Below are 11,730 nucleotides of genomic sequence, written 5' to 3'. Positions count from 1 at the left end.
ACACCGACTGGAGGGCCCTCCGCTCACCGCCCGCACCCCCCAGCCCCTGCCCTCACGTCAGCCCCCAGGGCTGAGCTCAGGTGTTGCATGCCCAGGCTCCCCGGCAGCCCAGCCCGTTCCCACTCCTCCGTGGTCACTGAAGGACTTGGAAGCAGGTTGCCCCACAGAGACTGCTGTTCCCCGAGCCCTGGGCAGGGGGCAGGGAGGATGGGCACAGGGCCCTGCAGGGGTGTGGTCGCCGGGGCAGCTGGAGCAGCTCCACACAGTAAGTAAGAGCATCTCACCAAAAACAGTGCGCTTCTCCAGCCGCCCCGGAACCTGAGCTCAGGTCCTGGGGCAGGAAGGGGCAGCAGTGCAGCTCTTAGCTGTCACTGGGGGTCGACTGTGGCCCGGTGCCACCTCTTAGATCCTCCCCCGTCCCCTTCCGGGGTTGCGACCGGACCCCTGCCAATCGGGTTCTCACTCCTCTTCATCCCCTACGCCTGCTCCATGAAGGTGGAAGGAACACATTTCTTAAAAGGTTAGAGCTCGGGCTTCCCTGGTGGCGCAGTGGTTAAGAATCCGCCTCCCACTGCAGGGGACAAGGGTTCAAGCCCTCGTCTGGGAAGTTCTCACACGCTGCGGAGTAACGAAGCCCGTGCGCCACAACTACTGAGCCTGCACTCTAGAGCCCGCGAGCCACAACTACGGATGCCCGCATGCCTAGAGCCCGTGCTCCGCAACAAGAGAAGCCACCGCAATGAGAAGCCCACGCACAGCAAGCAATGAGATGCCCACGCACCGCAACCAAGAGTAGCCCCCGCTCGCCGCAACTGGAGAAAGCACGCACGCAGCAAGGAAGAGCCAACGCAGCCAAAAATAAATAAAATAAATAAATAAATTTTTAAAAATCATAGTAAAAACCTATTAATGAGATTTTAAAGAATAGTTAGTCAGTTAGTTACTTAGTTAATTGTGCTGGGTCTTAGTTTCCACAGGCCGGCTCCTTAGTTGTGGTAATCAGATATTTTATATTCTTTTTTGTTCCTGAACAAAGGCCTCAGAATCCAGTATCTATTTGATAACGCTCACAGCATAGCTCAGCACGGAATAGCCACGTTGTTTTTCTTTGGCTGCTATGTACCAAACAGCCTTTTGTACTGTTTTACCAAATGCATGTATTTAATACCTGTTTTAAAAAACATAGTGAGATCTCAAAACTTTAAATTGACTAAAGTAAGATTCTCTCTGTAGTACTACTTATTTGACCAACAAACACTACCTGATAACACCGGTGTGGTGCACTGAGCCTTACTCTAGCATATCGGGATAAACCCTGTTGCGACAAGTGTTCATCCTCCAAGTCCCCAAGGCCTCTCACACACTGCCAGCGAAACTGCTTCCTGCTTGGGAAAGAGTGCCCCAGTTCGTTTCTTCAGAAGGTTGAAGGCTGTGTAAGCCCTCCAAAAGGTTAGAGGGCAAAGAACAACTCTAAAACTGGCACATTTGTTTAAAAAAAAAACACTTGTCAATATTACCAGAGCCAGCTTGCTTTCCCTTGTGACACGTTTTCTTAGGAGGCAAGGGATGTGGCCATGTGACTTGGAAAAGTTGTTTCCCTCTGTCTCAGTGTCCCACCTGTGAGTGAGTAGTCTGACTCAACTTAATTACAGACATCTGAATAAGGATCATGAACAGTGGCATCTAATTTCCAAAATAAAAATAGGAGAATGAGTATGCCTTTTACAACAGGACGTCATGTCTACCTCAATGATATTACTAGCCTTGAGTCCAGTGCTTCTCGCTCAGTGCAATTGTGGGAAATGGGGAAAGTCAGAAGGTGATTTTGGTTGTCACAACTGGGAGGAGAGAGAGGGAATGTTACGGGCATCTAGTGAGTAGAGGTCGGGACCTTGCTAAACACTCTACGATGCACAGGACTCACACACCACAGCAAAGGTTTATCTGGCCCCAAAAGTCAATGCCTTGGTTGAGAAACCCTGCCTTAGAGCAAACCACGGATACTCATCTTTAGCAGGTAACAGGGCATTTACTACCCACCTGTAAACCTACAGACTTCCCGACTTACACAGCTAATCCTGTGGCAGGAATGAAATAGCATGTGACCATCTGGTAGTATCTAGGTTTGCCCCTCAAGTCACATGGGACAGTGCTAGAGACTGACATTTTCTATATTGGAGGCCTTTGGCAAGCCACCAGTTTTCTAACCTAAAAAGTCGAAGCAGCATTATTACAATACACATAGTAACACGACAACTCTGCTTTTATAGAGAGATTAGATGTGGGAAAGGAGCTTATCTGACATCAGAAGGAAATGCTTTAAACGCATCACATCTGCTGGTTTGTCAAATCTTGACAGCTGGAGAGGTAGGAAGGTAGACAGGAGAGAACACACCAAAGTTACGGGCCTGCTGAGTCCTCGGGTCTAACCATAATACACTTCGTACTGCCCTGGGTCCAGGGATATGTTCTAACACCCTCTCAGTCACTTACGGTCCATACACAGACCAAGTGTAAATTCACAATTACCAGCAAGTGTACCAAAATAAGGCAGAGTTAAGAAACTTAAACGCAAGCCCTACCTGGTCTTTTTCTTCTTCACCGACAGAATCACTTGATTTTGCTTTTTCAGGGTCTTCCTCAGGTTTCTGTTTGGCAGGGCTGTCACACACAGTAAGGCCAGCTGTTAGCTCAGCCAGACCCTAGACTTTCAGTGGGCACAAAACAACTTATATTCCTCCCTACCAAGAGTACCTTCTGTTTGGAAAGATTCAGGGCATGGACACCCTCTTCCCTCCAAGGAGAAGCCCTTTTGGCCAGGACATTAAAACAAGCTTCGAGCTTAATGTTTCTTTGGATGAAAGGTTTAGAATACCACTGCTTTGCAAACTCTAAGAAATAATGGATCTAGACTTTGATCAACGATTGCTAGAATCACCGAAGAGACATTACATGCCTCTGATGGACAGCCCCATACCGTCAATGAAGTCGCACAAAATAAAGCTGGAATCTGATCAGGACTCTAGACCTAACTACCAGTTGACAGAAAACTGGAGACAAGGGAACACATTAACCACCAAAACGATGCAGTCAGCCAGACCTAGAAGCTATTAGACAAAAGACCTATTTTCTTTAAATAAATGACAAGAAAATAAGGAATCTATCACTTGAAAGGCTTAAGGAACAAATCAACCAAACTCTGTTACACAAGGGGAGGTATGAACACTGCTATATATTTGTTAGTAAGGAACTGTTACACTTTATAAGGCATGTTTTGTCTTCTTCAAAAGACTGTTTGCTAGATGTTAGCAATTATAGCAAAATATGAATAAAAAACTTGTCAGAGAAAGAGACCTTGTCATCTAGAAATATCGTATTTGTGGATAAGATGACATGTCCGATTTGTTTCAAAGTAATCCAACTGGGGGGACATGGGTGTGTATGGAGTTGTAATCCATTTGGAATAATTTTCACTTGGAGCATATGGGGGTATAGATGAAACAACAGCCAGGAGCTGTTAACTGTTGATACTGGCTGATAGGTACACAGGGGTTCATTTTACTGTCCTTGGTATTTTGTGTATGTACATTTGAAGTTTAAGATGTTAAGAGTAAAAATGGATGAGGTCTTCAGAAATGCTATTCATGAATGTCTAAAAACAGAATATCAAAAGGAAAACCTAAGCAATGTGGAAGTCAGAATTACTAAGTTACATCCTACTAATTCTATATGTGTTTTACCAAAAACAGTTGGCCCCTAAAATGGGGGCTGTCCATTCATTATATACTGACCCCCTTGTGAAATGAGATGTGATGGTGGTCTGCCTGGTAGTTGACCTTGTAATCCTGGGGCTACATGAGAATTCAGCTGCTTACAGAAAAAAAGCCACTGTGAATAAAGAGTTCACAGCCAAGGTACAGTTCTTCAGCATTAGCAAGCTGGTGCAGAGACCAGGTTCTGAGGATTAAGTATCCTTCTCTTCTTATTCTAAGCAACCACCGTCTTCATAAAGTCATCGAATTAGCACCTGCCAGTTTGCTAGGCCATTTTAACACAAACTCTCGTATGAAGGGCCCAACCCTGAGACGGACAAGGAAACAGAGCCTCTGCTTATTTCGTCAAACGATGAAGTGGCCAAGCACTTGACCTGAGCTCAAGTCCCAGGCTCTTATTTTTTAAAATTCCAGAAGAGTTACTCTGACTACAAGCGGGGAAGGAGTCTAAGAATAAATGTTTAGCTTAAACAGGCATGTAACTTACAAGTCATAAATATCAGCAGCTCCTGTTTTCTTATACCTCATAAATTCAACCACATTTGGGGATCTAATGCTCTATAACTTGGTCGAAGACAAAAATTTCAAGTATATATCTAAGCTAGTTAGAAGTATACACAAGAGGGAATTCCACGGCGGTCCAGTGGTTAAGACTTGGCACTCTCACTGCCGAGGGCCCGGGTTCGATCCCTGGTTGGAGAACTAAGATGGTACAAGCCGAGCAACACAGCCACCCCCCCACCCCCCACCCCCCAAAAAATAAAATAAAAAAAGATACACAAAAAACAAGTACTGCCAGTGGAGTGGTTGTGTGTGGGGGGAACAGACAGACCCTATGGCACCAAGTCTGTCCTCCCCTTAGGCTGTACCAGATTCCAACGAGGTCAAACGAGTCAAGTGCTCTTACATTTTGTTTCTCCATCGGACTTGCTTCTCCTGGGCATGCAAAGTTTGGAAACAGGTTTGGGGGATTTCTTTTTCTCTGCTATTTCCACTCTGAGCTCCTCACCACTTGTCTGGCTCCCGTTTTCTAGACATCCATTCACTTCCCGACTGAAAGCATGAGCTCCGTTCTCCAAGGACAAATCTGTATTTAAAAGGGATTTGACTTTAGCCAGGTAGCCCTCCTACAGCAGGAAAGGATAATTTAAGTAGCAGTGAATGTAAACAAGTGGCCATGAGAGAATAAGGAAACACATGCGCTTCCTTTATAACTATCAGGTAACAGGGAGAGGTGGGATTATCCTGCCTCCCTGGTCACAGACAAGTTACATGGGAGGAAACGTTTTCTAGCCACCAGGATGCTGACGACTTAACCTCTGATAATTCTTCTTTATGTAATTTGGTTTCCAAGTCACATAACTGATTCTTTATTTCTGTCTGCAGAAATTCAGGCAAGAGATTCCATTTCTCCTTCACGCATTCCTAAGGGAAGGATATAGGTTTAGAAGTCTCCACATTCCCAAGCTATGAACCAATGGACTAATACACAAATAGTTACACTGCCTGGTCACATAACAATGACTGAATGGCAGGCAATGCTGAGTCGGCCAAAAAGAAAACTAAATATTCACAAGACATTCACAAGACATGTTCCTGTTGTTTTCGTTAAGATCATATCGCACCATCTCCAGAGTGGTGAAAAATGGAAAGATTAAAGGTGAAACAGACACATAATAGCATACTAGAACAAACCTGATTTTGAAAAACAGTGTGACCAGGACAAATTATAATCCAGACTTGATGGTACGGAACCCAGACTGGGAAATTCGATGAGTTACCAAAAGCTAACCAATAATAGTCTATTAGTCCAGCACGTTAGACAAAAACATCCACGTTATCCTCAACTTCAGGGAAAAGAGAGCCAATTCCACTTAAATTTGTTTTTAGGAACTACATAGTGTCTGTCAAATGGTCACATTTGATCATAAATTTTGTTAAGGTGGAGATTTCCTTACCTTTTCTGTTAAACTATCTCTTTCCAAATCTTTGAGCCTGGGGGAAGAAAAAGGGAAGAAACAAGTGCTTGATCAGCAACATTGTCTATCTGTAAGAATACCACAGTTTAAAGAACTTTGGAAAGAAGTTTAACATGCACGTTAGAAAAAAATACAATGGTTTTTCCCTCCCCCAGTGTCTAGAATGCCCTAAGGTAATGGCTACACGTTAAGAAGTTATTTTCACTATGAATGAGGTTCCCCTTTTGGGGGGTGGTTTTCTGATGGTGGTAAGAGATGGTATAGGAGCTCTAGAACAACATTTTTTCTTTTTTTTTTTAACGTTATTTTAAAGACACTGGAAAAGGGGAAGCAGGTCACACAGTTGGGTTCCTTCCCAAGCTAACTGACCTATACGGTAGTCTTCCTCCAGTTGGACCTGACAAGATTTCATAGAAGGGCATACAGAGGTTAGAAAGAGTGGACCAGGGTGACAGGATGCTGTGGGGAACAGCCAGCTAACATTCCCAAAGGCCAGGATGGGGTGGTGGCAGCATTCTGAGGAGGAATATATGAAAATGGAGGAGTCAAGGCATCTGGGGCAGCAGGGGGTGCCCACACACGAGCAAGAGAGAAGAAGCTAGAAAAGTTGGCTGGCGCCTCACCCAAGAGCGCATCCTTGCAAATGTTTGTACCCAGTCATTCAGAAGTGCAGAACTGTCATGAGTTTAGCTGGAAAATCATGGCCTGATTTGGTTCTTGAAGATTAGTATCTTGCCTCTTTGGGGAGGAAGGCAGCGAAAAGAAGAAAGGAACAAAACTAGAAGACACCGAGGAAATGGAGAGGCTGCTGTTCCTAGCCTGGGTGCTGACTGTGGGCAGTTGGGTGCGAACAGGTCTAACCAGCTGGGCAAGCGCCCCTCAGCAGAGGGGCAGCACCCTGGGCAGGCGCTGGGCCTCCACCATCTATGGATCCCCCCTCCAGCACCCAGGCTAGGTACTCAGTTACCAGCAGCCCAAAGGGCAGGAACAGAGCTCTGCCAGGCTGGCCTTCCCAGAGGGCACGTGTAAGCAGCACAGCCAGGAAGGTGAGCGACAGGCTTTGCTGGCTTGTCGGGAAGGAGGGCGACGTCTGGTTCGGCAAGGCTGGAGTCAGCGCTAGCCTCCCCTCGGACACGGGCACTGGGCCCCCGGTCTCAGGCGCACACAGGCCTCCAAAGCCCTTCCCTCAGGATGGCGCTCAGACCCTCCACCCAGCCCACCCTCCCGCCCCAAACACCAGCAGGTCAAGCACCACTCAGAGAAGGGGGTCTTTAAAGCGCTTTGGAAAATCTTAGAATCCGGATATGGAAGCTACTATGTTTCACCTGTAGCTGAGAGCTCTGCTCCCAGAGCACAGGGTGGCCGAGGGGGGCGAGATGGGAGGGTCTCGCTGTGACCCCCAGGCACCGCTGGCCTTTCCAGCCACATGCCTGCATTCCTTGGAAATACATTTCATTTACAGCCAAATGGAACACCCTGAGAAACAGGAGGAATTATTGGCTCGTTTCAACCCTTAGCAACAATGAATTTTCACCACCGGGTATTTCGTCTGCTCTCTGCAATGCGCTGGAACTTTCCTTTGGGCTAAACATGCCTCAGCTGTCCACGGCACCCGACACACTTGGCGACTCCTCCTGACCCGGGAGCGCCCTGGGCCCCAGGCACAGGGTCCCTCCTTCCTGACCACCCCCTCGTGGGAGTGCTGAGTCCAGTCAGCCCCCAGCTCTGGGGGCTCAGCCTCCCCTCGGAAGTGATTGTGAGTCAACCTCCCCACCGACCCCTCCTCCCTGGTCTCCCTCCCGCCAGGGCTGCTTCGTGCGCGGTGCCGGTCGGCCCCTCTTCAGGGGGGAGGAGACCCGGGCCGACTCCGCTCCACTGACCTGCCGGTGCCCATCCGGGACGTGGCCGGCCGAACAGCCGGTAGGTGTCGGGGAAGCCCCGAGGGCGGGCGCCCTCCCGCACCCTCACGACGCGGTGCTGCTCCGGGTGGAGCCCGCGGCCCGGGGGGCAAGAGGCGCGACGGGGTTGGGAAGGAGATGGGGCCACGGGAAGCCCACCCCGGGCCGGGGCGCAGAGGCAGGAGGTGGCGAGGCGGGCCGGCCCAGCTGCGAAGCCCGTGTCTCCGCCCCGCCCAGGCCCGAGTGGCCCTCAGACCTCCCTGCCGGCCCCTGGGCTCGGGGTGGGCGACAGGTGCGCCGAAGAAGCCATCCTTCTCTTGCCGTCTGGAGAGGCCGGCCCAGGGGTTGTGCCTGTTCCCGGCGTGGGGCGAGCACCAGGGCCTGAGGGTGTGGAGCCGTCCGGCCACAGGTCACAGGCTTTGCCTGTCGGAAAGGAGGGCTGCGATGGGGCTGTGCCGACAGAAGGGGAGGATGGAGCCGCCCACAGTCCCCGTTTGCCAGGCAGAGCTTCATCGCGGACCCTGTTCTCAGCAGCCATGCGCAGCAGGGACACCCAGGCCTGGCGAGTCTGCACCCCACGCAGGGCCGCTGGGTTCCTGCGCAGCAGCCCCAGCATCTCCTGCTGAGAAACCCCAGAGACCGTACTCCTTCCCCCGAGCCCACCGCAGCGCTGCAGAGCCCAAGGGGGCTGGGGGCTTCACCCCAAACTTGAGGAAGCCACACCTGGGGGCCGGGGCACAAGCGGGGGTCCCACCTTGCCCGCAGGAGCAGACCCCGCGGAGGGTCTATCTTTTGGAAATAAAGTTAGACTAACAGGTTTTACACACAGAATCTTAGAGCTGGGAAAAGTCTTTTGTGTCATTCATGTAGCTTCGTAAGATTTTTTTTTAACGAGAGGATGGATTTCCTTGAGCAAGAGTCAATTTCCAGGAACAGGTTCCTGGATACCAAGGACTGTTTTGGGGAAGAAAGACGAATCTATTCGGTGAACGCCTTATAGAACTTATTCTATATTGTAGTTCTCTCTGGAAACACATGTACCGTTGATCTTTGTAGCAGCCCTTAACATCCTCAATAGAAGCTCTCATTTCCCCATTAGTACTTGTTATAGACTGAATATTTGGGTCTCCCCAGCATTCACATGTTGACACCCTACCTCCAATGTGATGGTATTAGAAGGTGGGTCTTTTGGGAGGTGACTAGGATTTGATGAGGTCATCGGGATGGATCCCTCATGATGAGATTCTTACCCTTGTGAGAGTCATGAGAGCTGATTTTTTCTCTCTACTCTCTGTCCTGTGAGGACACAATGAGAAGTGGACAGTCTGCAACCCGGAAGAGAGTCCTCACCAGAAGGCGATGATCCTGGCACCTAGATCTCAGACTTCCAGCCTCCAGGACTGAAAATACAGTTTTGTTGTTTACAGGCCCCACCCCACCCCGTTTGTGGTACTTTGTGACAGCAGCCCAAACTGGCTTAGCACTCTTTTCTTCAACTAAATGGAAGAATTTGTGGAGCCCATCCATTTTATGATACAATTTCCCAAATAACCAATATTCTGTCTATACACTCTGATTTCTCAACTTTTCTATTTATCAAAATTGTTATAAAAAAAGCTTCCAGGGCTTCCCTGGTGGCGCAGTGGTTGAGAATCTGCCTGCCAATGCAGGGGACACGGGTTCGAGCCCTGGTCTGGGAAGATCCCACATGCCACGGAGCAACTGGGCCCATGAGCCACAACTACTGAGCCTGCGCGTCTGGAGCTTGAGCTCCGCAACAAGAGAGGCTGCGACGGTGAGAGGCCCGCGCACTGCAATGAAGAGTGGTCCCTGCTCGCCGCAACTAGAGAAAGCCCTTGCACGGAAACGAAGACCCAACACAGCCAAAAATAAATAAATAAATAAATAAATAAATTTTAAAAAAAAACAAAAAAACCCTCCATATGTTTTCCTAATAAATTGTTTCCAATCCAAGTTGTCACTATAATGGTTCTATGATATTAATAATTTGAGCCCTAATACCCTGCTTAAAATAATCATTTATTTGTCTTATGAATAAGTTCAGGGTTCAAATGCAAAAGCTTTAAAAGGATATACTGTGTAAAACATCTATGTCATCCCTCTGAAGGAAAGAAGGAGGGAAGAAAGGAAGGAAGGAAAAAACATTGAATCTGCCCTCAGTTTAGCTGCCACTTCTTAAGGGAAGCCCTTCCCAACTCCAGACCCCCAGGCATCACAAATAAGCTCTCATTGGACACTGTACATACTGTTGCAGGTCATGTTCCCTGAAAAGCTGATTCTGAGACAAGGACAGACTTTCAGGAAGTTTCTTGGGGTGTGTTTTTTGGGATAAACATAGAATTACCGTATGACTCAGCAATTCCACACCTAAATCATTGAAAACAAACAAACAAACCTACGTACACACATGTTTATAGCAACACTATTCACGGTAGAAAAATCATGGAAATAACCCAAATGTCCATCAATGGATGAATGAATAAACAAATTGTGGTATATACCTAGAGTGGAATAGTAATTCAGTCATAAAAAGGAATGGAGCAACTAAATATCAAACAATTACACGGCCAAAAACATTTTTTTAAGGAATGAAATACTAATACATATTACAGTGTGGATGACTCTCACAAACATCATGCTAAGTGAAAGATGCCAGACACAAAGGTCACACATTGTATGATTCCATTTATCTGAAATATCCAGAATAAGTAAATCCATAGAGAAAGAAAGCAGATTGGTGGTCTCCAGGGCCTGATAGAAAGAGAGAAGTAGTATCTTCTCAATGGGTACAGAGCTTCCTTTTGGGGTGATAAAAATGTCTGTGGGAAGCAAAATTTTTTTAATTGGAAAATGACTGATTAAAAACAAAAGTCTGTGGGGTATTTCTTGGTACTGCCTTTCCCAATTTTCACAGTAAATGGTCAAGTACACAGTAAATGGTCAAGTACAGCAGCCATGGTTTGAGAAAGAAATGATGACCAGGGCTCAGAACACTCACTCAGGGACGAGGGTGAGGGTCACCCCACCAAGTAAGCCATCCATTTTAGCAGAGGTATTATCCAAGGATGAGGGGAATTGAGAATGGATAGCACAGGAGGGAGACAATGACTACCAGTTGTGGCCTTGAGGCCACCTACAGTAACAGAGGCTATAGTTCGACCCACTGACCCTCTTTTCACTAGTAGTTCATCTCACTCACCCTCTCCCCTAAAAACGATCCATGGAAACTATGAAAGAGTTGTTTCCAGAACTTATGCAAAGACGTTGATCCGAGTAAAGGCAACAAAAGCAAAAATAAACAAGTGGGGCTATATCCAACTAAAAAGCACAACAAAGGAAACCAACAACAAAATGAAAAGGCAACGTACCGAATGCGAGAAAATTTTTACAAATCATTTATCTTATAAGGGGTTAGTATTCAAATTATATGAAGAACTCATACCAAAAAAATAGAAAAAAAATCCAACTAAAAAATGGGCAGAGGATCTGAATAGACATTTTTACAAAGAAGATACAGAGATGGCCAGCAGGTAATTAAAAAGGCACCTAAAATCACTAATCAGCAGAGAAATGCAAATCAAACCACAAAGAGATGTCACCTCATACAGGTTAGAATGGCTAATATCAAAAAGACAGGAACTAACAAGTGTTGGCAAGGGTGTGGAGAAAAGGGAAGCCTTGTGCACTGTTGGTAGGAATGTAAATTGGTGCAGCCACTATGGAAAACAGTATGGAGGTCCTCAAAAAATTAAAAATAGAACTATCATATGATCCAGCAATTCCACTACTTGGTATTTGTATGAAGGAAACAGAAACTCTAATTCAAAATGAAATCTGTACCCCCGTATTCACTGCAGCATTATTTACAATAGCCAAGACTTGGAAACCCCTGTGTTCATCGATGGATAAATGGATAAAGGACATTTGGCATAATATGCCAAATTATTTATTTATATATGTATATAATTTATATCTATATTATATATAGATATTATATATATATAATTCAGCCATGAGAAAGAAGCAAATCCTGCCATTTGTGACAGCATGAATGGACCG

The 11,730-nt window shown here is 46.8% G+C and overlaps 1 protein-coding gene across 1 annotated transcript; it reads right to left on the bottom strand.

The window, feature by feature from the left end:
• Positions 1–304: 304 nt before the first annotated feature.
• Positions 305–6,683, bottom strand: LOC309651670 (DNA (cytosine-5)-methyltransferase 1-like). The gene is made up of 5 exons (XM_082444564.1): positions 6,376–6,683; positions 5,732–5,768; positions 5,091–5,198; positions 4,681–4,900; positions 305–2,661 (listed from the first exon to the last, which is right to left on the bottom strand). Exons 1-5 carry the CDS (start codon positions 6,411–6,413, stop codon positions 2,579–2,581), a joined length of 486 nt encoding a protein of 161 aa, XP_082300690.1. The 5' UTR covers positions 6,414–6,683; the 3' UTR covers positions 305–2,578.
• Positions 6,684–11,730: the final 5,047 nt, after the last annotated feature.

The sequence above is a fragment of the Balaenoptera physalus genome (assembly GCF_965194825.1).
Source record: "Balaenoptera physalus genome assembly, chromosome: 21".
Classification (NCBI taxonomy): Eukaryota; Metazoa; Chordata; class Mammalia; order Artiodactyla; family Balaenopteridae; genus Balaenoptera; species Balaenoptera physalus.
Note: the sequence above shows the minus strand (reverse complement) of the source record. Positions and strands in the feature narration are given on the sequence as shown.